Here is a 26,889-nt window from a genome sequence, read left to right on the forward strand (position 1 = left end):
TTCTACAGCTGTGAGTTCTGGAAGATTTGATGGTTCTTACTAGCAAGATAGGGCCTGTCTGTGATCTGAGCAAACACACTTCTCCATGGGGGTAAAACCATGGGGGATGTAACCAAACCAGCCTGCCTAGTCAGAGAGACTTGTTCCCTTATCCTGTCCTCAACATCAGGGTTAAAAAGAGGACTGATTTCTGCAGATATATTTTTTGTTTCTAAATTGGAGAAAAATAAAATAAAAATAAAGGATTGGAAATCCCACTGGTTAAGAGTAACAGGCGTCTTTAATAACCGTCTGCAAAGGAGTTTCCTGAGTGCATACAAAGCCACACAAAGAAGCCAGTTTTAGAGATAAAAGCATCCCTGGGATAGGAAAGAGGCTTGCATTTTGCCAACAGAAGCAGTTTGTTAATAGAGAGAGCTTTGTCATATTAGCAAGTTTGCTAACCTGCCCCCTCTACTGGTATGGAAGTCAGGAATTGGCTAAATCACAGATGCTGCCTTTACAAATGACCAAGAACAGCAAACAGTAGTGAGAATCTCGTGAGTGTGAGCACCTGGCAAGCATTTCGCCCGCCATCCCTCCCCACCTTGCTGCCCCTGGGTTTCATGTAGTCTCTGGGGTACCTGGTGAGAAGGACGGCCACATCGTGATGGACAGGGTTGAGGTCGCTCTTGGGATTGATGCTCTTCTGCCACTTGCAGAAGCTAGACAGTGTCTTCTCTGCATGGTGAACTATTTTCAGTCCTTGCTGGAGAAAGAAGAGGAAGAGATTGGCACAGATGAGCTCACCGTGGTCAGGGACCATGCACTGGGCATTAGTCTTCAGAGACGTGCAAGTGAGATGAGCTCAGAAAGGTCGCACCAGACATTTGACAGGCATTTTTGGCAGAGGACAACTTACTACTCTGATCTAACCCTCTGCTGTAAATACTATCAGTCTTATGACTTCCACTAAAAGAACCTGAAGGGGAGAACTCCAGAACAGAAATTATCACTGGAACAAGCAGCCCTTGAAGAAAAATTAAAAATACAGAAGCTAAGACCAATAGCTGTTTGAAGTTCTATTTCTAGTTGCTCTCTGCATCTTAAGCCAATATAATTCCAAAGAGGCATCTTTATTTCTAATGCAAAAGAAGTAGATTTTCAATAAAAAGCTGCTTCTTCTCATGAGGCATCCCACTATGCTAGGGTTGCACTGGCTGTTTTCTTACCCAGGGTTTTCAGCTTGGTTTGACACCTGTGGGTGAGAGACAGAAGGTGACATAATCTCTCCAGGCTTCCGACCAGTTGGGAGAACTGGTCATTCGACAACAACTAGGATGCTGTAGCAAGTGCCCCAGCCTGTAGTGTCAAGAGTTTTGAGGTCCAGCTCAGCCCTGAGTCATCCCTCTGGCCCATAATTACCCCTGGGGATAGGAGGGATGGGGCTATTCCAACTTACCTGGATGAGCATTTGTTATTGGGGGAGACCAAAAAAGGGATAATCAGCTCTAGAGGGATTCTATGTTACTTTGAATTTCTAAAGAAGAAATCCCTCCCCCCTTGTCTCATTTCTTGGGGCCTCCATATAGAGCTGCCTCTGGGATAGGCTGGATTCCACCAAGAGGGTGACAGCCTCCGCTGGCCCACTCTAATCCGGGTCTTACTCTGGGCTTGGCCTAAGAACTTTAGGACTGTCTCCGCGTTAAATCATGAGCTTGCTGTATTTTGCTGAGGCCCACACCCAAATCAAACAAGGCTTGAGGGGCTTCAGTTGCCTGTTAGAGATATTCCCCAGTCTCCCCATCCATGCTGATTAACTATCATAGACCACCTTCCTCTCAGTAAAACACAGCAAGGTGGCTCCTCATGCATGAAAATTCACTGAACTGTTCAGCACAAGGAATTCAAATAGAAAAAATAGACTTAATTATTTAATAACCCAGATTATTACCTCCTCCAGCGTGATGTATGGTGGGGGAAGAGGAGGAAATCTGGAAGGTGGACCAAGTGGGGGGGTGGTCAGCCTCCAATGCAACCAGATAAGCTCTACTGTACTAGTGACCCTCCCCAGGCCAGGGCAAACATCCCCATCCACCAGGATGGACTGGTCAGGTAGCAGGAATCAGGAATGAAGGGAAGAGAAAAGGGAAGAAAAGAAAAAAAGAGGAGGAAAGAAAAGGGAGGGAGGAAAGTAAAAGAGAAAAGGAAGGAAGGAAATATTTCTTGATCACTTACTGTGTGTCAGATACTTTCACATACGCTATCTTGTTTAATTGCATCTATTCAGCATTATTTGTAGAGAAAGCATTATTATTTTTATTTTATAATTAGAGGAAATTAAGCCTCAGAGAAGTGAAGAACTAGCTTAAGGTCACTTAGCTCAGATATTGAATCAAAGACTATTGCCCACAAAGTTGCCATTGGTCACCAGTCTCCTTAGAATGGTGCCTTGGTTCTAGCTCCTAACAGGAAGGCAGGTTATCAAATAAAACATCAACTATGATCAGATATCTTTTAGGTCTGTTGTTAACCCTATACTTCTCTGTTTTGTATTGGGGGTTCTCTTGGACAATACTCATTAATTTAACATTACCACTTACAAATGCCAATAGCATTACTATTTATAAGTTTTCCCCCAAAATGAAATACTTAAGGTATAAATTAATAAAACATGTAAAAGATCTGTATCCTGAAAATTATAAAATGCTGATGAAAGAAGTCAAAGACCTAATTAAATGAACAGACATGCTGTGTTCATGGGTTTGAAGATTCAAAATAATGACATCCATCTATTCTCCCAAGCTATTCATCCATAGCTTTATTGACATTCCTATCAAAATCTCAGCAAGATTTTTTGTAGACATGCCCAAGCTCATTTTAAAATGTATATGCAAAGGTAAAGGCCTAAGATTAGCTAAACCTATTCTGTAAAAAAGAGAAATAAGGTAGGGTGAATCACTTATGTGATATTAAGGCTTATTATGTAGCTAAAATAACCAAGACAGTGTTATATAGGTGCAGGGATAACCACATATATCAATGGAACAGAGAACCCCCAAAATTGACCCACCTAAGCATGCCCAGCTGATTTCTGACAAAGATAAACCAAGAAATTTACTGAAAGAAAAATAGCCTTTTCAATAAATTGTGCTGGTAGCAAGAAAACAAATAACCTAATTGAAAAACAGACAAAAGATCTGAATAGACATTTCTCAAAAGAAGACATACAAATGGCCAACAGGTATATGAAAAAACATTCAACATCACTAATCCTCAGGGAAATGTAAATTAAACCCCCGATAAATTAGCACCTCACACCTGTTAGAATGGCTGTTAAAAAAAAAAAATGAAAGATAAAAAGTGTCGGAGAAAAGGTGGAGAAAAAGGAGCCATCATACACTATTGGGAATATAAATTAGCACAGCCAGTATGGAAAACCCATGGCCCAAGACCCTTCCGTCTATCCTCAGGAAAGCTCTCCCTTCATCTGCAACCTCACCGTTTTGCTCCAGCAACATTAAAACTGCTTTTTTCATGTTTCCCTCAAAATAAGACAGAGTCTTATATTTATTTTTCCTCAAGAAGACATCCTAGGGCTTATTTTCAAGGGATGTGTTATTTTTTTTTTTAAGTACGGTACAGCAATCTACATTTATTCAAATATAGTTAAGTCGTCTTCTTCTGGAACATCATCATAACTCTCCAAACCCAGAATTCCATCCTGAATTTCTTATTACTCTATTTCCTTTAGAACCATTGGCCCCAGTCTCTCATGTAGAGCAATAGAGCTCTCATGGGGCAGATGAGAAGGGCTGCTCGTCTTCTTTACCGCTCTGTAAAGAAATGCATGGGTTGTGCAGATACGCTGTGTAGCCACGCCCATCACTAGGTCTTATTTTCGGGATGGGGCTTATATTGTGCAAATGCTTAGAAATCCTGCTAGGGCTTATTTTATGGGTAGGTCTTATTTTCAGGGAAACACAGTATTAGCACCCACACACACATGTACTCCTACACACTTCCCTTCCTCAAAGATGTTCCCTCTGTCTCAAATTGTCTTTCTCTTTTACCCCCTTTAACCTATTCAACCTCTATTCATTCTTCAAAATTCAATGTGGGCATTTCCCACAGACCCTGGGTCTGTCCCACTGTGTACACAGCATATACCTGGGCTGCCTGCATCACCACTGTGTGACTTAGGGGACAAGAGGGACAGATGCAAACATGAAATTCATGCCACATGTTATGTTGTGAGTCATTAAGTCCTTTGTCTCTGACCCGGGAGTCTCATGTCTTCTGCCAGCATTGTATTCATGAAAGTGTGGCAGACTAACTCATTAGCTTTCAAGCAGGGTAAAAATCTCAGATAACTATGGTTTGAACGTCCCCTCCAAAACTCATGTTGAAATTTAATTGCTAATGTAAAGATATTTGGAGGTGGGACCTTTAAGAGGTGATTAAGAGCCCTCATGAATGGATTAATGTCATTATCTAAGGAATGAGTTAGTTACTGCAGAGATAAAAAGGATAAGTTTAGTCCTACATTCTCTCTCTCTGTCTCACATGCTTGCTTGCCAGGTGATGTCTTCCACCATAGGATGACACTTTCCAGATTCCAGTGTCATGCTCTTAGACTTCCAAGTCTCCAGAACCATGAACCAAATAAACTTCTGTTCTTTATAAATTACCTTGTTTGGCTGGGTGGGTGGCTCACACCTATAACCCTAGCACTCTGGGAGGCCGAGGTGGGAGGATTGCTCGTGATCAGTAGTTCCAGACCAGCCTGAGAAAGAGCAAGACCCCATCTCTACTAAAAATAGAAAAATTAGCCAGGAGTATGCACCTGTAGTCCCAGCTATTCGAGAGGCTATGGCAGAAGGATCTCTTAAGCCCAGGAGTTTGAGGTTGCTGTGAGCTAGGCTGATGCCACAACATTCTAGCCTGGGCAACAGAGTGAGACTCTGCCTCAAAGTTAATAAATAAATAAATACATAAATAACTTTGTTTGTGGTATTCTGTTATAGCAGCAGAAAATGGACTGAGATAAAGACTCTTCATAGTTTCTGATAGAAGTAAGGAAGAGAATGGAAAATAGGTGATCAATCACCTCATTAAGAATAGGTGATCAAGAACCATGTCAAGTTTAGACCAAGTACATGGGCCAGGTCTGCATGGTTCTTGAGCTTTTCTAGCAGCAGGTCTGTTGGGGAAGGAGTAAAGAAGAGGAAAAGGATCTGAAAAATTAAAAAATTCGCAACAGAGGGAATTTGCCTTACATCCCAACTTTCCTACAAGAGTATTCTGGAATAACCCAGGGCCCTAAGTCTGCTCTCAAAATCCTTCTTGCTTCCTCCCTCTTTCTTTTGTAGGTATCTCTTGCAGACAAAGCAAGCACCTGGTTAAATGAGTTGATGATCATTTGCAGATTGATATTTGGCCCCTGTGCAGAACTTTCTTCCGCAGTATGTAGCATTTAACATAAGTTCAGTAACAGGGTCTTCAAGATACCTTATTACTTTTCTATTAAATGTCATGGATTTTCCAGGAGGCTTTAATTGATCATAATTTTTTTTCAACTCCTTCAGCCTCTTAATCTCAAAGTTTCACAAAGAGTTAAGTCTAAGAAACACTCACTCATTTAATTTCTCAAATGCACTTGATCACGGGAGCGTCGAGAAGAGTAATTGGTTATGCATTAAGACCATGTAGCCCTAAGCACACACAAAATGCAAAAGGACTTCAGAGAGATTACACAAGCTCATAATGACTATTGGGGACCTGTGCTAAGCATGTTCCATAAGGCATCCTGGTAATTATTTGAGTGTGTCAAAACAAACCCCCATCCACAGTATTTTTCCCCATTTCCTTTGCAAACAAAAATAGATTTCTGTTTTTGTTTATCATTTTTTTTCACTTCATCTTCTCAAGCTAATCCAATTCACTTCCCATTTCCCATTTCCTACACATTTGCATTTGTGACCTTATAAAACAGGAAGCTGACTTAGAAGATATTAGCAACAGGTCACAGAAATAGCCCCGAATAGAGGAAATGACTTTGCAAGAACATCGCTTTTGCTATAAATCATTCTCTCTCTTTAGAAGCTCTCTCTATAATGAGAAAAATCTCATATTGATTTCTCTGGGAATTCCAGGTAGCAGCTCTTGATTCGAAGCACATTCTGATGTGCTCTGCTAGCCAGGTTTAGGCTTCTGAAAGAAAGAGAATGAGCAGAGCAGAGATAAGCAGCACAAAGCTGAATCGGAAAAGTCCCCAAGTGCCTGAGGACTAACACATGTGACCACCAGAGGAAAAGATACTTGATTTTTTTTTTTAAAAGAGGAGTCTAAAAGTTTTTTGACTTCCTAGGTTTGAAATATGTTTCTAAAAACAGAAACAAAATCATTAAATTAAATAAAGAAACAATTATTAAAAGAAATAAAATAAAAATTCTTTGCCAATAGTTTTGACATTTATCCTGAAAAAGCAACATAGACCCACACATCAGCTGGGAAAGTGGGGTTTGACAAAGGGGCCAACCACCAGCATGAATTTCTAAAATCAACAGACTTGTAACTCTGTTGAGTTTCATAAACGTGAATCCAACACTAAATCAGGCCGCACCCCTGCCGTAGTCACCTGGAATCCATTCGGCTTCTTCCAACTCACTCTCAGCCCGGTTTTGTCTCTCTCTTATTCTTAAAAGAAAACTTCACATATAGGAGTAACTTTTATCGAGTGTCGGGAAGGTGGGGGGGGAGGAGGGGATGGATGTATACAACCACAACAAGTGAGATGTGCAACGTTTGGGGGATGGACACACTTGAAGCTCTTACTGGAGGGGGGAGGGAGGCATGGGCAACATATGTAACCTTAACACTTATACCCCCATAATACACTAAAATAAAATAAAAAATAAATAAATAAAGACTCAAAAAGGTAAAAAAAAAAGAAAAGAAAAAACTTCAACTTCTTATGATCTTAATTTTGTCCTTTAGGCTTTTTATTTTCCTCCAAGGACTTTGAAGCCCTTGTCGAATGAATGCATAATATTAGCGAGCTTAGGAGGTCTTGTGGGAACTAAATGATGACGATGATTATAATGATAAGAATAATAAGACTGATGCTAAAAAGTAACACTTATTGAGTGGTTTCTGCAAACCAGATACTATTATGCTAAGTATGGTGTGGATTGGCACAGTTGATTCTCGCAATAACACTGTGAAGTAGATACCAGTATCTCCCTTTTACAAAATGAGGAAATGGAGGTGCAGATGAGAAACCTACCGAAGGTCACACAGAGAGCAAAGTGGGACTGACTATAAATCTTATCCTCTCCGCCGTGTCAAGCTGCTCACAAGAGTTGGAAGGAAGCGTCTGAAGGAAGCAGAGAGGCCACGGGACACACTGGCTTGGCCTAAAGTGGAAAGGGCTAGAGGTCAAATGTTTGTCCAAGTGCTTGAAGAGAATAAAAGAACAGGATTAGGGTCATAAATAAAAATGAGAGTTCAATTCAGGGCTAGACGGAGGCAGGACAGGAGTGAGAGCCAGGTGGCTCATGTGTGAACCCACTTTGTCTCCTTGGCCCACAGTGTCTTAATATGTTTGCCACACCTTCCCAGATCATGGTGTTGCATGCCTCGGATTCCAGTGCTCTGAAATGTGACCGCCTCGCCTTTGAGAAAGCCTCCAGGGTGCTCCGATGTCAGTTTCACATCCTATACCCCAATTTATTCTCAAAATGTGATAGAACTCCATAGTACTTGTTATGTGATGAAGCTGCCTTTTGTGTATGTGGCTTAACCTCAGAGTCTCTTGAACCCGCCACAGAAAAATAAAGCCCCAAATGGTGTTAGCTGTCAGATGTGCTCAGCGTAAGAAAGACGAAGGTGTTAGACAGTCACTAATCAAAGGGACCGACCTCAGCAACCCTGCAGCAGCGCCCCCCACTGCCCACGTCTTCCGCCGAGCCGGAGGGATCTCTCTAACTTCACTCGCTGGTTTGGAAACAGGCAGAGTCTCCCACGCAATTAGTTCCAAACTCCTTTATGTGACTACGAAGCCCATGAGAACTTGCCTGCTGTTGACACTCACCGTCACTGACTGACTGCCAGCTTCATTCACACTCTTTCTCTGACTTAGTAATTTGAGCAAATATTTATTGAGGGTCTAGCATGTACCAGTAGAGCCAAATGGTGAGCAACACCAGACCCTACCTCTGCTCTTAAGTCTTCCATACTAATGGAAGAAATTGCACCAATCAAACAGGTGTAGAACTACACATGTGGAATGTGCTGGGATGGAGAAATGCACAGTTATGAGAATGGTGAACAGAGTCTTCCTGGGTGTGGCGGCCAGGGAAGTCTTCCCCAAGGAAGTGACACTGGAGCTGCAATCTGGGTGATTACGATGTTACCTAAGTGAAGACAAGCAGGAAGACAGCCCAGCTGACAACAAGACTAGTGACAGGGCTTCAGAAAACGTGATGAATAGAAGACTATTGCTGCATCCCGAGAGCATGGGGGAAGGAAAGGAGGGAGGGCATGAGAAAATGAGTGGACTGCTTTCAGCCTGGCGTGGGGGGTAGAGAAGGGGTGGCAGGAGGGTGGATATGATTAGATTAGCATTTTGGGGCCATCCTGATTGCAATGAGGAAACAAGTTTGGAAGGAATCCAATAGGTTTTGAGTAGAAAATCAGAAAAGAGGTAACTGTGGCTTGCATTGAAGTGACAGAAATGGAGATGTTCAGATAAAACTGTCAATATCTGATGATGGATTTGATATGAGGGGAGAAGAGGAAGGTGTCATGGGTGCCTCCCAGATTTCTGGCTTCTACAACCAGAAGGATGACGATGTTCTGCACAGAGACAGGCAACCTTGGGACAGCCCAGGTGTGAGTGGAGGCAGGCAGGTTTTGATTGGCTACTTTCTCTCCTGCCTCCAAGCGCAATCACGCTGTTTCCGTTCTGTCACGACAAGATCTCTCAGCCTCCCATTTTGTGGTCCAATGTCAGTGATGTGTCCACTGCCCCCTGATATGCATAGCGCTGGTGTAAGACTAAAGCCACTGCCCAAGCAGGTTGCTCTACCTACCTGGAAGTCCTTCCTTACTGGATAATTCTTTCTAATTCTCTAAAACCCAGCTTAGCCACCCTTCCCTCTTTGAGTCATTTTATACTCACGACAATCTCAATTTAAAATTTCCTGTTTTTGTGTTTTGGGGCACTAGACTCTGAGCTCCTCAGAACCAGAAAAATGGGACTTGTCTTCATAATTGCATCCCTTGTGGTCAGCACAGGGTTTGACCTGTGGCTGATGCACCACAACTCTCTGCTCATTTATGTATGAAGAAAATGGGCATGGAGAGATGATGAGACTTACTGCATTGCTGAACTCAGGTTAACTTTCTTCAAGTATCTCACACTCTGCTTCCTGTGTCTGCCACCCTGATATTAGCTAGGGGCTGCAATCATCGCTGTCTGTTGTTGTTGGAGCTGCTCATTAGTCAAAGACCTTAAGAATGGCTTGAGCCATTTTCTGGGAATCAGGAAAATGAGAATCGTGAATTGCAATTCTGTTGCTAACTTGCAAACCTTGCTCCAATTAGAAAGTCGACAAAAGCTTGCATGAGGATAATGTTTGGTAAATAGGAGGTAGAGAGCCATGGCTTTCTGAAGCAAATTATTTGTGTCTCTGTGCACTTGCAAAACCAAGTCTGGAAGAAGAAAAACAATGTAATTGTGTTGGAATCAGGGGAGCAGTGGCTAATCAAATTCTTCCAAACAACTTCACTGGCAGCAAGATGCAGTGGAGATGCCCTGGTGGCATTGCTTCCTGGCAATGAAGAGATATGAAGATCTACGTATCTCATCCATGGAAGCCGCATTTTTGAAGTCCCACCAGTGGTGCTGCTGGAACTACAGAGGGTAAAGACTTTTCCTCCTTACACCCAAGAAAACCTTCCTTTTTTGGTCTGAAAACCCTAAATGTTTCTGCATATCTGTATCTAAGCATGAACATGTACTCAACCATTACGAAAAAGTCAATTATTTTCTCCAAGGTATCAAATTAACATTCTTAAAAATTTAAAACCATAATTCTCATACAAATGTATAGTGAGCTCATGTTAAAGATGTATTTGAGTTAAATACAAGGAGAGGAGAGAGGCAAGATAACTTAACACATAGTGAGGAGGCAGGCAAGATGGCAAAGCTGGCTCAAAGGCAGATACAAGAAACAGATGGAACTATAGCCCGGGAAAAAACTGCTGGAATGACATTGCTGAGTTAGATACAAAATTAGACACCAATTTTTATAGTTCTGCTTCCACAGACCAATTAAACCATAACCTTCAGGGTTATCTAAATGATTGTAGAGACTTTTCCTGTTAAAAAAAAAACAATAAACTCTGCCTCTGCCTTGGCATTTTGACTGCAGGTGTCTTGCTGGCAGAGAGCTGGATGATGCCCTTCTCACATGTCCCGGCTGCTGGTTAAGCTCTATAGACTGCAAGAGCATTTCATCTGGTTGGCTGGTTCCTTCATCCATTACATGTCACTTCATGCATTCATTCATCTACTCATTCACATCCCAGGCACTGTTTTAGGTGCTGGGGGTATAACAGGATAAAGAAACATGGCTTCTGCCCTTATGGAATTCACATTCTGGTAGAGGCTGAGATAAGCGAGAAAAGAATAACATCCTGGAATAACAATGAACCGTGAGAGTGCTGTCACTCTGTGATGGCTAGCAGCAGGAGGGCCAGCTTTGAGCAGGTGGGTCACTGAGACCTCTCTGAAGGGGCAACATTGAAACAGAGGCCCGAGGGATGAGAAGGTTCCAGCCATGGGTGGGACCAAGCACTGGGAACCACGAGTGCTCAGACCCTGATGCTGAAAAGTGCGTCGTGTGCTCTAGGACCCGTCCGAAGTCCAGTGAGTGTGAGAGTAGGAAACAAGGGAGAGAGAAACATAAGGAAAAACTGGAAAGGTGGATGGAGGCAAGATCAGGAAAGTCTCTGCAGGCCACAGTAAGACATTTTAAATTTGTTCTAAAAGAAACAGAAAGTCATTAAAGGGTTTTTTTGCAGTGCAAGTCAATTTATATTTAAAATGATCAACTATGGCTGTATGCAAAATGATCATCCATGGACAATGTATTGTGAGGGGAAGGATGAAAATAGGAAAACCACATGGGAATTCACTGCAGCAGCCTGAGTGCTATAGGATCAGGCCAACCGATGTGAAGACTGCAGAGAGGATGAACAGTAGATGGCCTGGAGATGTATTTTGGAGGTAGGACCACTGTGGGCCTTGCTGCTTGATGTGGAAGATATGAAAAAGGGACCAAGAATCACTCCTATGCTTACGCAACTGATGTCTAGTAGCACTATTCACTGAGATGGGTTTGGGGAATGGGAGGAGGCAGAATTGAGATTACTTAGGCAGGAAACAATCAGGAATTCCATTTTGGACTTATTAAATTTTCAAGACTGAATGGACTATGACATATCTAGGTTAAGATGTCAGGTAAACAATTAGCTATAAGTCTGCAACTCAAGAAAGAGGTGTAGGTTTGAAGTATCAATGGGGAATCTCAGAATGTAGATATGTAAGTCTCTGAGAATAGATGAAATCCCCTAGGAGAAAGTCCAGATAGACAAGAGGCATAAGTCTGAGAAACCTGTGTTAATATTCAAAAGGTACATTAATAGTATAAAATGTTCAACACTACAATGTCTCTCCTAACAAACTATCCAACTATATCATTATTTATTCTGTTTCCATTGCTGGACATTCTTAGTGACTGCTGTAAGGCTGATTGATTTGTGTGTTATTAGATGCAATGACTGTCAGGTGATTCCAACTATGGAAATGTTCTCCATCTCCCACTCCATATGGTTGGAGTCCCAAGAAAATAGCATAGAAATAATATTTTCCTTTCCAGTGGGCTTCCAAACATCTTTCTGATGTCCTCTTTCTTGTCTATAGAGAACTCTCCTGAAAAAAGGAGGAAGGAAGTATGAGGACAGAGGGCAGAAGAGTAGAGGGGAAACTTTTTTACCTCTTCTTCTTCAAGTAGAATGAGCCGAACCACGACAATGTGAATTGCATTGCCAATGCTTGGGTTATAGAACAACCCAGTGACCTAGAGTCAGAAATAAAAAACCATTAGCCCCACATGAATAGATAATAAATAAATGCCAGAGGGGAAAAATAGCATTGTAATGCATGTATAAGTTTATCTTATAGGTCAGAAATTTTTGGTCATGTGTTAAGATATTTAAAGACAGTCTTTCAGGGTGATTGGCCGTACTCTTAAGGGATTAATGCTTTTCTTTTCTTTGACTCTTTCCCTAGCCCATGGTATTCCCTGATTTTATTATCAATTTCTCAGGCAAATACTTTCCCTTAATTCAACAGGACTAACACTCTCTTGAGGAGGGCAGAAAACTTCAATAATGCAAAAGGAAAGCTTGAAATTAGGAGCATGAACTTTACTCCAATTCTAGCTCTAACTAGCTCTAACTAGTTCAGGAAATTATATTCTAATGCTTTGACTCAGTTTTCCCATTCGTTTACTAACATAAACCCACGAGACAAAGTCATACTAAAAGGATTGAGTTACTTGGCAAATACCTAGTAGAAATATGTAAATAATAAATTACAAATTTTTCCCAGGACACACATTTTTAAGGGAAAGACAAATTTGTGCTGAATTTCCATCCTTGTTCATCCTTAAGTAGGGAATGGACTCATATATATACATATATATATATTTATATGTATACATATATAAATATATATGTTATACATACATATATAAATATATATGTATAAAAATAAGTTAAAAGGACAAAAATTTGTGTATTGTTTGGCTGGGGGAGCATTTCCAATGACGTCTTTCACCAGCCAGCCCTCCCCCATGCAGCCTAGAATACCATGTTCATGATGGTGAGGATGTAGGACTCCACGTTCTCACTCCCATGATACTCGATCATCTTCGTGTCAGCCACCACCAGCGTCTCCACCCAGCGCTCCTTGCTGATGGAACGCCGAGAGAGGCTTCTGCTTGGCAAGTTGTTCCTCTCCCACTTCTCCCGCTGCAGCTCTTGCTTCTGGGAGGTGTCAGCACCGTCTAAACATTAAACAGAAAATAGCGGCCTAATTCTATATGTGTCTCATACATTATCTACGTACGTTTGTAAAGATGCAAGGCTGTAGGTTTATGTTTAATAACATATGAGTGAAGCCGGGCGCGGTGGCTCACGCCTGTAATCCTAGCACTCTGGGAGGCTGAGGCGGGCGGATTGCTCGAGGTCAGGAGTTCGAAACCAGCCTGAGCAAGACCCCGTCTCTACTATAAAGAGAAAGAAATTAATTGGCCAACTAATATATATATAAAAAATTAGCCGGGCATGGTGGCACATGCCTGTAGTCCCAGCTACTGGGGAGGCTGAGGCAGGAGGATTGCTTGAGCCCAGGAGTTTGAGGTTGCTGTGAGCTAGGCTGACGCCACGGCACTCACTCTAGCCTGGTCAACAAGCGAGACTCTGTCTCAAAAAAAAAAAAAAAAAAACATATGAGTGCAATGTTCGTACATACATACTGAAATAGAAGATCATTTTAAATTAAGATGACTGATGTAACTCAAATTTGAATCCAACAGAGAGGTTCAAAAAGTACTTCTTTAAAATAATTATTACTTATTTCATTAAATTATGTTTCCATTACTAAAAATATATAATCGAGAATGGGAATTTTTTTTTCTCTTTCTCCTCTAAATTATTCAGTACCTACTGTATGCAAGGCAGTATAGTAGGCTTTTATCCTCCTGCCAAATTGTTTATCCTCATGAATAACTAAGGTACATATTCATCTCTCTATTTTGCAAGTGTAGAAATTGATGCTCAAAGTGGCTGGTTCAATAGTCACACAGCCCATCCATTCTGTAGAAGATCCAGGATTTTCTGTGCCCTAAAATCATGCACTCTGCCTCTTACAGAGTGAACATGCATAAAACCAGAGTACATATAAACTGGGAAGCCTGCAGAAGGTTCAGGGCACCCCACTTCCAGAAGGTATAAAAAGAGCTGACTCCAAAGAAAGACAGTAGAATTATCAAGGTGACTAACAGGTTTCAGTATAAAAAAGATTTACTATATGAGGATCATGGTTTGGAAGACAAAATCTAGACAAGGCCATAGAATTATGTAGAAAATTGGAAAGAAGCTGCACAAAAATCATTCTCAAAATCCCAGAATACTGTAACCAGGGAACACATTCTAACCTGAAAAAGGTCAATTTAAAACCAAAATGGAATCAAGGGCTACTCCACACATAGGGAAGCAAGTGCTTAGCCCAAGTGGTGGTCAACTCTAAAAAGGTTCAGAGAGCTCAGAATGGCCGGGGGAGCTAAGGAAAGATGTTCAGGGGAGTGAGTGAACAAAGAAGCTGGGCTGACTGCATGCCCTTCCCGCCTGTCCCCTACCTGCGCCTGGACCCCTGGCAGGGGCAGAATATGGAAGTGGGAGGCAAACCTCATGTCTTCTTCCTAACCTGGTGATGGCCCTCCATCTTCACTGGGTTACTTCCGGTGGGGGAGGGGCACGTGCCAGCTCACAGGGCATCTTGTTCTGTTGGGAAGTTATCTCCCGCCCTGAGCCAAAACCTGCCTCCCTGTAATTCTCACTCATTAGTTCTGGTCCCATTCTTGGAAGCATCTAGAATAACGCCTCCTCCTGAGGTCCTGCCTCAGACCCTGAATTGGGACAACTAACACCTCACCCTCCCATCTCCCCCAGTGCTCTTTAGGTGCTAGAGCTGGTCACATGATTTGCTATATGACCCTTCCTGGTCCTCAGTGTCACCATCCATGTGAAGCCAGAACACGTTAAGCAATGTTGACAGAAGACATGAAACATCATCATAGGCATAAATATATTCAAATTCCATTTCTGTCAGTTTTATTTCAAAATAATAATACTTTGATGTAACACATTTGACAAATAATCCAGGATTAAGTAAACTTTGGAGGCAAGCCCTGGAAGGGTTTACAAATGGGGAAATGGTTAACCCCTCATCTGTGGTAGAATCATTTTCTATTTTCTCTCTCCACTTGCTTTGCATGGAGAAGTATGAATTCCCTAAGAAAAGCCCAGAGATTTTATCAATGAGGTCTAACTCTATGCACTATCCCATTCCCCCATCAGTCTCTCATTCCTTTTTTGAAGCTCATGGGCATGTTTTCAAACCTCTATCCATGTTAGAATGTCTCCGTGCAAGCCAGGCAGCCAGCCACCCTTGAGCCCATGTGGGCTGGTGTTTTCTGGAAGAGGTGTTACAGATGGGCTGAGTACAGGAACCCGGTCAACATAGACCAGGTGCCATCCCCTTCTCTCAGCCCCTCCTGTCTTGCCTGGTGGGGGTGGGTCTGCTTCCTGCTGAGCTGGTGTGCCAGGGCCACCGGTAGGGCAGATGGCATCCTCACCCAGAGCCCTAGAAGAGCCCTTGGTGCCCCATCTCCCTCCCCTGGGTGCTGGTCCCCTCACGGAGGTGGTTATCAGAGACCACACAGTGAGTGCTCAACCCTTTCATTAAGGCAGGACCCTGCGTTCCAGCTGTAGCCTTGGTCCTATAGAGGGTCCCTTCTCCTTCTGGCCCTCAGATGTCTAAGGTTAGAAGCTGGCAGGAGGCTGTCACCAGTGAGAAACTGGTAGAAAGGAGTAGTAATTTCTCTGCTTCCCGTAGTCCTATCTCTCTCTCTGCTCACTTCTTCTTTACCCTCTCCTTCTTCTCCTTTTTCCCAGAGTCTTGAGAAAGAGCTGCTACTGGCTGAATGTTTATGTCCTGCCCAAATGCATGTGTTGAAGCCTTAACCCCAGTGCAATGGTATTTTGAGGTTGGGGCCTTTGGTGGTGATTAGGCTTAGACGAAATTTTAGAGCAGCACCCCAAACATGGGATTAGTGTCCTTATAAGAAGAGGAAGAGCCACGAGAGCACTTGTGCATGCTCTCTCACTCTCTCTCTGTGAGTGCACAGCAAGAAGGCAACAAACAAGGAGGACCATCACCAGGCAACAAATCTGCCCACACCTTGATCTTGGACTTCCAATTTTTAGAACTTTAAGAAATAAATTTCTGCTGTTTAAGACACAGTCTACAACATTTTGTCACTGCAGCCTGAGTTAATAAGAGTTAAAAAAAAATCTTTAAAGCGCATCAAGTTACTTTCACTTCTCCAGCAAATAGGACTCAGTAAATGGTCTCTAGGAGGAACTGTGGAATGACAGATGGAGTCTGGTGAGGGCATATATTTACTTTAAATCTTTCAACAAAACCTACATTTAGCACTTGTTCAAGTTCAGCTCTTATGCTAAGCACATAGCCCAATATGTCACTTAATTGTGCCAACAATTCCATGAGATAAGTCCTATTATTATCATCATTGTTTAGATGAAGAAACTGAGCCTCAAAGTGATTAGGTAATTTTTCCAAAGTCACATAGTATAGGACAGAGCCCAGATCCAGCCAAGCCTGTCTGATTCCACTGCAGCAACAACAAACATTTATACCATAGGCTCTATGGGCAAGGCCCACACTATCTCCTAGAAGCAGAGGCAAAGCGGTAAGTGACATGATCCTTGACCAATCTAACTGTGGGCAATGCAACAAGAACATAAGAAAATTTGATTATCGGATTTCAAATAATTCCCAAGCAGAGGCATATCAGTTCCAATACAGATAGAGCCAGAAGCTTTGCAGAGGTGGTGTGATTGAATGGGACTACCTTGGGAGATAGGATTACATATTAATATATTTGGGCTGACTCTGCTGAATCTTAATGAAATCATCCTAGGTTTGACAGAAGAAATGTTTCTGCTAAGCAATTTTAGAAAGTACAAGAAGCCATCCCTAGAGATTTATCTCCAAAGCCTAATGATATAGCCAGCTAGTTCTTTGGGATAGGCGAGATGCCAACGATTCTGAGAAGCTCCCCTGACCACCACCCCGGCCCCGACACACACACTGTATTTACCAACCCCTATTCTGGGTTAGAATAGTTTTTGGGCAAACCCCCATCTGAGTTCTTTCCACACCGATATAATTTCCTGTTGCTTGAGGGGCTCTCCAATCAGGCTTTATGCAGCTAAAGGGCCAGAAAAACATCTCCTTTACCTTTTACGCAGTGCCTAACACTGTGCTTGGCAAACAGTGGCATCCAATACATGTCTGAGGCATAGGTAAAGGAAGAACTGAAGATGAGTCAGAACTGATTCATGAGTCACACATAAGAAGGAAATGCAAGAGTTGTACATTTTTTCCTCGGGCGATGATTTGTTCTCAATTAGAGCATTCTCCACACTGAGACCGTTAAGTGTTTTGAGTGCAGAAATCCAGCCAGAGGGGCAGTGTAAGTAAGGACAATTCCCAGTGCTGACAGAGGACTGACTTTCCTAAACCTGAAGCTAAGGGAGTGCAGACATCTGTCCAGCGTTGGCTGAAATGTCTGGGGCACCCTGACCCCTAACGGAGCAGAAGTCCTAGAGATCCACAGCAATACAATTTAATGAGTACTCTTTCCTTCCCAAGATGCTACAGGCAGCTCTTCAGAAAGTTCTCTCTCTCTCATTCAGGGAGTTCTTGGGTAGCAGAGCCCTCACCTACTGCTGATCTCTGAGACTCAGGGTCCTCTGCAGACAGGCATGGATGACACCTTGACCAAGTCACACAGAAGAGCCTGGAGTAGTTCTAGGGAGCAAGGAATGTGGACACAGACAGTGGAAGACTCTGGAAATTACAAAGCTTCTAGCACATTCAGGGTGGCTCTTTAGTGTGTCAGTAGATTCTAGCATGGACAATGAGGCTGCCCCTTCTGCTTAGAGAATGGCCCAAGGTTCTGCCTCCTGCCCTGACTCAACTGTTGCCTCATCTGGATTCTCTTCTGCAACCTCCTACTAGATTTCCTATACAGAAAGAGGATTTCTGCCCAGCCATCAAGCTTGACCACTCATTGGAAATTGGCCACTAATGAGATCTACTACATAGTCTGAGGTCTGGCTTCCCATAAGGTGACCCCCTCAAGTTGGTCTTCTCCAGCCCCTACTCTGTAGCTTCAGACAAGTATGAGCCTGCACCCTGATTCCCACCTTCCTGCCACCACATGAGGAAGGTCCCCAAAACATGACGCCTTGGCAACAACACAGTGACACAGCACTAACAACCCCCTAGAGTGGAGTGCCTAGCAAGAGCCCAGCTCTGTGCTAAACATGCTTTCGGATTAGATCATTCGTCTTTTAATTCCCACAGTAAGGACATGAAGTTAAGTCTTGACATTTTATTTATTTATTTTTATTCTCCATCTTCTCAGAAATTATTGCCAACTGTAAAGTGAGAAAAATGAGACTCAGAGATGTCAAAGAGTTTGTTCGAAGTCTCACAGCCAATGAGCAGAAGAACTAGCTGAGTTAGTCTGAATCTCATGAAAGCCGGTGGTGTGGAGATTGGGTGGGATTCCTGGGTATCACCTGCCTAGAAACTGCAATGTGAGGAATGGAAAGGATCATCTAAGGGAGAAGCCGGACCAAACACCATCTGAGTCCCAGCCCTTCAGGTCCCCACCAGTCCTAAGCAATGCTTTGAGGACGTTTGTCCAGGAAAAGTTCAATAGGCAATATGTGACCTTTTAACATTAGATTCCTGGAGACAATGCCCTGCTTCTCTTGTAGAACCCATATGAGCACGACTTGGAAGATGTCCTAGGCAAGCGCTGGAGAGATGTCACCAGGAAGAAAGAAGGAAGACATCTCAAGATTCATAGGACCTGGGTAGCTTTTATCCAGGTCCACTGTTGACAGTGGCTCACTCTCAGTGCCTGTCAGCCTGGCCTGAACCACTTGTCACCTTGGACAAGTGTTCTTATCTCTTCCTCTGTTTAATGAAGAAACTGAATTGAATTCCTACTTTCAATACTCTAAGGATCATGGAACCCTTTCTTTTAGACAAAGATTATGCAGAAAATAAGGGCTAAAAAAACCCCAAAGCTGCTGTGATCATCGAAGTGTGGCAGATGGCCCGGAGGGGGATTCCACCTGGCACAGCTTTCAACTACCAACTGACACCACCTCTAAGGGTCTTTCGAGTTTTAGCATTCTCTGAGCTGAGCAAAGGTAAGCAAACACACCTTTCCACTGCCTACACGTACTTGTCAGCATTTTGCTATTGCCACACACTTGCAACCAGACCCCCTTCTTGGCAGATCATCGTGGCCTTTCCCAGTGGAGTCGAAAGCCCATGCTGGTGTGCACATCCGCCAGCAACAGCAGCTGAGCAGCCAGAGGTGTCTGTCCCTTCAGGCCAGCTTTAGGTAGATTTGAAATACCGCAGCTAGGAAGCTCATTTTCATTCCAAAAAAGTCTACTTCATTCACTGTGAATTGAAAATATTTTTACATTTAGGTAATAGACTATCCATTTCTCAAAACTGGCCACTGTTGAAGCGAAAACAGCTGTTTTTAATGATAAACAGGCGAAGCAACACGAGTCTAAGTGTTGGCAACTAGTAGATAGCAAAATCACATACTCCCCAGGCTTAAGGGTGTGGACACAAAAAGTGTAAGCACCTGAAAAAAAAAATCAAAGTGAAATATATTACCCAATCCATGAATAGTCCTGCTTGACACTGTCCTCGCTTCATTCAGAATGTGTCCAAAAAGAAGAAGGACATGATGGGTCATTTGGGACACATGAAACTTCCCGCAAAATAACAACATCATTAAATCAAGTGTAAGTAAAAGAGATGTTTTTAGATTCCTCCAGAAAGTCAATAAACAGAATGAATTTAAATAATAATTTGATCTATTATTAGTTTATTTTAAATCATCCATGTCATTCATTGCTAGCACTTGTAATGAAAAGTAACTTCACTGATTTGAGATCTAAACCTGCACACTTTCTTTCCATTTCTTACTCTCTGATAGGAATGTGCTCATGCATTTCTCCCAATGAAGACCGGATGTGGAGGAGGCAGCTAAGGGCAGAAGGAAGGCAAACAAAAAGTTAAATAATCAACCAAGTGGATAATGGGTCCTAGCATGCATCAACATTAATAGAACTCCACTGACACACTTCCCTCAGCTTAGTGACTAAGGATTGGTGAATAACCCAGGGACTTTCACTCTTCACCCAAGGCTCCATGAAATGCTTTTTATGGTCTCTATGACCTCAGAGGTGAGCTCTCTCCATTGCTGAAAGTGTCCAAAGAGTTTACTCCTGCATGGTTCCATTTCATGTAAGGTATGAATTTCTTCTGGCCTCTAAAAGACTATCTATATTGTGAATCTCCAAGTGAGAAACTTAGTACACTTTACAGTGAGTCCCACGTTGTTTTTGGAGTTCCCAATAATACTCACTGTTTTGTGGCACATCACTTGGGAAATACAGCTTTTAAGGGATGCTAGCTTAGGAAGGGAGATTAAATGATGGCTAACGTCTCTTCATATATTCTAAGTCTGTCATTCTATGGTGCTCTGTGTGGGAGTGAAGAATGAAAAGTCTTGTCCAGGAGCTATGGAGTGGGCACAGAAAGCCAGGGCACCTGTTCCTTCAAGTAACTTATGCTCTTTTGTTAGGGTGCTCGTGGTCTTAAGGAAAGTTTACATCCTGATGGACCAGAAAGACTATAACTTAAGTAAAGACACTGAGGAAATAGGAGAGACAAGAGAAGGGTCTCTCAGAGGATGCAATATTATCTTCCATTTGCAGGGAGATGGGTGTGGATGATGGAAGAGCACAGAGCCCCCATCTCAGCATTTCCTTAGGGGGCCCTGAGCTTCAGCAGAACCTTCCAAACACAGGCCCACACTAGGACTCCTTACCTACTTCCTTACACATTCTGGCCATACTTTTAGAAATGACTCACTGAGTTCTACAAACATAGCGTGTGCTCAGTAAATACAGTGCTAACTGCTCACAGGGACCTAAGGCTAACTGTTGACATAAGAAGAAAAAATGATTCAGTACTATCTAAATCAATCTAGGCAACCCTTAGGTGGGACACTTAAGGTGGGCATCCTTTCTGTGTCCCTTCCCCAGTCACCTGGGTCCCTCCTTTGTTGTCTGCATCAAGTCCTTAAAACTTACTATGTCAAAGATTGAACACACCTGGGGGAATTTGTGCCTTCTTTTATGGTGACTATGTTAGACTGACAATTGTCCCCAGATTTGTTCTTCCCCTCTTCCTCTTTAATTTTTTTGTGGATGGTTGGCTTCCTAGAATCAAGACTAAATTTCCCAGCCTCCCTTGCAGCTAAATTATGATCAATAGCTCACAAGGAAAATTGCTACATGCAACTTCAGAACTTAAAGGGAGGGCAGGGGCCCTTCTCCTCCTTTTCCTCCTTCCTGAACTAAAGCTGGATGGTCTGGAGTAGACAAGGGAGTAGAATCCAGATGTTAATGAAGATAGAATAATAAAATAGAAGACAGGCAGCAGAAAGGGCCTGAGTTCCTGATGATTGTTGAGGCAAAACTTTGGATATTTTATCTTTAAATTTTAATTATGTGTAAGATAAATAAAAGTCTACTTTTCAACTAAAATGGAAGAGGGATGTTTTGTCTGTTTTGCTCACTTATTTTATACCTAGTACTTAGAATAGATCCTTGCATTCAGTAATAATATTTTAAATAAATCAATCTTATACAGTACAGAGACCTTGAGAAACCATCTCCCACGCCTTTCAACAGATAACAACAAAGCGATTCTATGCTGACCAGACTTCATTTTTACAGAAGATGAAAGGGATCCTATTTACCTGCTGTCATATTTACATACATGTGGACTTATTACAAACCTACATACATGTGGGCATATTTACAGTGCTTTCCATCTAACACTCTGGTTTATAAAACAGAGCGTGTTGCATGGCTATTTATTATAAATATAGTATTTACACTCATTCAGGTTTCAAAGTGGTCTGTTTTCCTCCTAGCATACCCAGCCCTACTGCACCCAGAACCTAGGCCAAATAGGTCTATTTCCTTACAATTTTCCTCTATGGGGTATTTTTTGTAGATTGGTTGGTTTTATTTGGTTTCTAGCTCACCCCTTAACTGAAAATGACACTTTTCGAAGTTTCAGCTTTATGTAGGTGTCTGCTTCCAGCTCTCCCTTTCTAGGGGCTCAGAAACTTGTCACCAGTGCCCTACACATAAGTTCTTTTTTTTTTTTTTTTTTTTGAGACGGAGTCTCACTTTGTTGCCTAGGCTAGAGTGAGTGCCGTGGCGTCAGCCTAGCTCACAGCAACCTCAAACTCCTGGGCTCAAGCGATCCTTCTGTCTCAGCCTCCCAAGTAGCTGGGACTACAGGCATGAGCCACCATGCCCGGCTAATTTTTTCTATATATATTAGTTGGCCAATTAGTTTCTTTCTATTTATAGTAGAGACGGGGTCTCGCTCTTGCTCAGGCTGGTTTCGAACTCCCGACCTCGAGCAATCCACCCGCCTCGGCCTCCCAGAGAGCTAGGATTACAGGCGTGAGCCACCGCGCCCGGCCTACACATAAGTTCTTAAGATCCAGACCTCAGGGCTCCAGGCAAGCCATCGTCTTCAGCATTTGGTTACCTCCGATGTCTGCATTCCCATAGTTTCTTTCTTTTTCTTTCTTTGTCTCTGTCTCTCTGCTTCTGAGAACTTTGCTCATGAATTCTTGCCCATGCCACTATCCACATTTGAAAAAAAGAAATATTTTTTGTAAAGCTCTTCATCCAGAATTGTTAATTTTCCAAACTGGGAGAGAGAGGTAGGAGTTTCTGCAAGCTATCTAGTCTATAATATCCTTGTGTCATTTTTCATAGTGAAATTTAGCCTCACTATACTTATAAAATATGTACTTAATTATAAGAATGGTTTCATAAATATAGTTCCCCAATGTGTTATAAGAATTTGTTTTCTGAATAGTCTAAAGGCATTGAACACATCATTTTTTTTCTTAGGCCTTTGTGGCATCACAGGCTGACAGGGGAATTCAGGGCAGGAGGAAGTCAGGAGACATCAATTATTATTAATATAATCCTAGGGGACATTATATCAGCTGTAATCATGGCTCACTTTTCTTTTGTAACAAGTGTCAAAAGGAGAGAATCTCCAGTTTTCTTTCTTCTAATAAAGGTCAGAATGATATTCTGTTATGAACCAAAGGCAGGATTTTTATCTCTTAACAAATGAAGCAAATAAAATGGATTTGTCACTGTTAGTTCTCTTACCTCTGTGTTTCATTTAATTTTCTTCTGTCTGGGTCCACCTACTGTTTCAGACACCATCTCCTTGACAGGGAAAACTTTCTTTACAAGGGAGAACTGGACTGTGTCTCAGTCATCTGTGTAACTCAGGACACAGCATAGAGCCTGGAGGCTTTCAAAGACACGGTAAGTATTTGCAGAATGAGTGTGTGGATTCATTCACTTAGTATTTGTTTGTGGGGGTTGGGTAGTGTATATAGAGCAGCAAACAAAAAAGCGGCATTCACATTCTAATGAATCCAATCTGAGTTTGATCACTCATTCATCAAGGATGAGCTTTTCTGGGCCTAACTTGGGGACAATATCTAAAATGATTTCTCTAGAAAAGCGGGAAGTAGATAAACACCCAAAGGGTTCATTTGGGCTCCATGGAGCTCACTAATTTGCAAATGTTGAGCTGGTCTTAAACAACTGTCTGAAGATAAAGGCAACGTCAAGGGTGGCAGGACACTGGGCCCTTCACAGGCCTGAGGACAGGTCTCCCAGGCCCCTTGGACTCCCCCCACCCACTGGATGGACCAGGCTGGGGACAGATGCTGGTGAAGGGCCACGTAGGCATTAGGCAGGTCCCTGAGACTCGCTTCTCTGACTCACCATCTCACTCTGGAGGGTTCCCTACCTGCCAGAAGAAGGGTGTATATTTCAAATGCTGATGGCATCAGTGCCCACATGTGGAGCAACTATCTGGAAAGTGCTAGCAGGAGTGTTTTTTTGGCAAGAGACAGTCACTTGCAGAGAGAACTGGAGCCTACCTATGTGGGCCAGGGCCACAACTCAAGACACCCAACCCCACAAGCTGATGGTCACAGTGCAACTCTGATGGGAAATCTAAGTCCCACTTAGATTTCACTAAGTGGTCACTGCGCTGACCCCTCCCCAACTGTCCTTGAGGGCCCCCTTCATTCATTCAAGGGACATGTTATCCAACATTAAGGCTTAGCGAGTCATTGTGTTAACTTAGAGAGTTATTTGTTTCTCCTTCCCCAGCTCTGTGCAGCCCCTTAAGTCGAAAGCTGCAACAAACATGCTCACATACCACGTTAGGCAAGTGCAGTTTCTTCAAGGAAATGTTATTCTGTGACTACAGTCCTCTCCTGACTCCAAGGGGCAAGGGAACCCATGAAATAACACGGTGTTCCCATTTCAGCTCTGAAATTTCATGGAAACACATGAAAGAAAGAGTGATGGTGGGCAATCTTTTTCTTTTTATCCATTTTACTGTATTTTCTGTATTACCTTTATCATTAGGAAAGTAAACTTTAAAAATATAGTGAAGATCCTTCACTTTTATTTCCTTCACCACAGTTTTATAATTTTATGGCAGCATTTTTTAAAGTTTCCTCTCCAATTTTCTTATTAATGTCTGTCTTTTTAACAGAATAACTAAAAGCTGTTCTCCCCAACCATCTAAAACGATCCCCACTAGCAACTGCCATCACATAATAACCTATATAATTATCGAGAAATATAAATCTACCCAATTTGGCTATTCATTCATTTCCTGGTTCTCCAAAGACAGAAAAGTAGACATGAGGAAAAATACAAAAATCAAGGATAAAAAAAGCTTCTCAGTAATAAGCTAGCCATTCTTCAATGAAGGTATGTGACTGTTAAAGAGGTTCCAAAAATAAAAGCAAGCATTTCTATTAAGGACCTACAGACACATAAAAGATAAAGAAGAGACTCAACTCAAAGATAAACACGCTCCCTGGAGCGGTGGGAAGAACAGTGTGGGCTATGGAAGCAAAGGCCAATATGGCGGCACAGGCCACACACAGCGACGGAGCTCTTGAAATGTGCCGCATCCACACTGAGATGTGCTGTCAGTGCAAAATACACATTGGATTTCGAAAACTTAGCATGAAAAAAGAATGTAGACCATCATATTGATAATGTAACATTAATTACATGTTGAAATAATAACAATCTGGGCTAAGAAAAGTATTAATTTTCACCATTTCTTTTTCCTGTTCTTAATTTAGCTGGTAGAAAGTTGAAAATTACATCTGTGATGTGCCTCTGTGACTCACATATTTTATCGCTGAGCACCTGTTTAGAGCTCAAAACACTTGGAGATTAATCCAGGGTCTCCTAATTTTTTGCTGTTTTATCTAGAGTCAGGTTCAGAATTGCTGTAAGGAAGAAGTCAAGCACAATGCTGGCCACATAGCAGAGTCACAGTAATCACTATTTTGTTTTCCTCAATCTCATTGGCAATGAAAGAGATGACGTGTAGAGATAAAAACTCTAGTTCCCCTTGTTTTCAGTTAAAGCTGATTTAATTCTGATTAAGGAGAGCCATGTCTTTAACCAGCTTGGCTGTCTTGTCCCTGTCCTCACCTTCTTCTATGAATAAAAAAATGGCTGCCTAGTTCCAGACACTGGAACAAAGCGACAAGGAAGCAGCACTCAGATATGTAATTTTTATCAGTTGTTTTTCCATTCTCTTTTTTCAGGAGGGAGGGGAAGGGGGAGAGGGGAAGAGAGAGAGAGAGAGAAAGATCAGTAAGCCCTAACACAGAGATTTATTTTAAAAAGCAATCTCCTATCATAAATGAATGTGTAGATAAACAAAATGTGGTATATACGATGGACTATTATTAAGCCTTAAAAACAAAGGAAATTCTGACACATACTACAACATAGATGAATCTTGAGGATGTTACACTAAGTGAAATACTCCCTTCACAAAAGGACAAGTACTACACGATTCCACTTTGATGAGGTCCCTCGCAGAGTCAAATTCATAGAGGCAGAAAATAGAATAGTGGTTGCCAGGGGCTGAAGGTTTGGAAGGGGAAGGGAAATGGGAGTAATTGTTTAATTGGTATAGAGTTTCAGTCTGGAAAGATGAAAAAAGTTCTGGAGATGGATGGATGGTTGCACAACAATGTGAATACACTTAAAGCCACTGAAATGTTTTAAAATGATTTAAAAGATATATTTTATGTTAGGTATGTTTCACCAATGTTTTTTTATGTATTTTTTTAAAGTAACTTCTATGGTAGATGGCAGATATTGAAGTCAATACAGATCCATCAAATTTCTTGCACTTTCTGTAGCTGCTTTGACAAGTCCCATAGTGACCCTTGAGTCGCTAACAAGACTCAATCGCCTAAAACTGTCTCATGATTGCTAAAATGTGCTATTTCAACACTAATATTTCAATACCTATAATTGGAGTTATCAAAATAAGGCTTTTCTGACTAACTTTCAATTAACAAATTTTAATTAGCCAGAAATTCCATTGTCCAAAGCAGTACAGTGAAATGAAGTTTAACAATAACATTCATTGAAAGTTCTTTCTCTGGACCCTTCCTCAAGCCTTGACTGCAGCCTGGATGGTCCTGCCATCACCTAATTAGGGGCTGAGGCCAGGGATAGGGCCACAGCTAGTGGGGGCAGCAATGGTCACTCGACACTATATAGCTGGCTTTCCCGGAAAAGCAAAGGAAGGGAAGTAAATCTGCCCCAGTTGGTTGCTTCTAGGACTAGTGAAACAATGGAAAGACCTAAGTTTGAATTAATTTTTAATAGAATTATTTATTAAAGCTCCAAAAGCTCTGTGACTTTCTCCCCTTCTCTTAGGGCTGCCATTCACCTACTAATACT

General features: G+C 42.1%; 1 protein-coding gene across 1 annotated transcript in view; it reads right to left on the reverse strand.

Annotated features, from left to right (window-relative positions):
• Positions 1–26,889, reverse strand: part of ADAMTS12 (ADAM metallopeptidase with thrombospondin type 1 motif 12) — a 305,201-nt gene that overhangs the window by 118,328 nt on the left and 159,984 nt on the right. The window contains exons 4-6 of the mRNA XM_020290052.2: positions 12,922–13,118; positions 12,045–12,128; positions 624–748 (exon numbers count right to left, since the gene is read on the reverse strand). Of these exons, the coding sequence (XP_020145641.2) occupies positions 624–748; positions 12,045–12,128; positions 12,922–13,118 (406 nt within the window). The remainder of the gene's footprint in view (positions 1–623; positions 749–12,044; positions 12,129–12,921; positions 13,119–26,889) is intronic.

The sequence above is a fragment of the Microcebus murinus genome, chromosome 11, assembly GCF_040939455.1.
Source record: "Microcebus murinus isolate Inina chromosome 11, M.murinus_Inina_mat1.0, whole genome shotgun sequence".
Taxonomy (NCBI): domain Eukaryota; kingdom Metazoa; phylum Chordata; class Mammalia; order Primates; family Cheirogaleidae; genus Microcebus; species Microcebus murinus.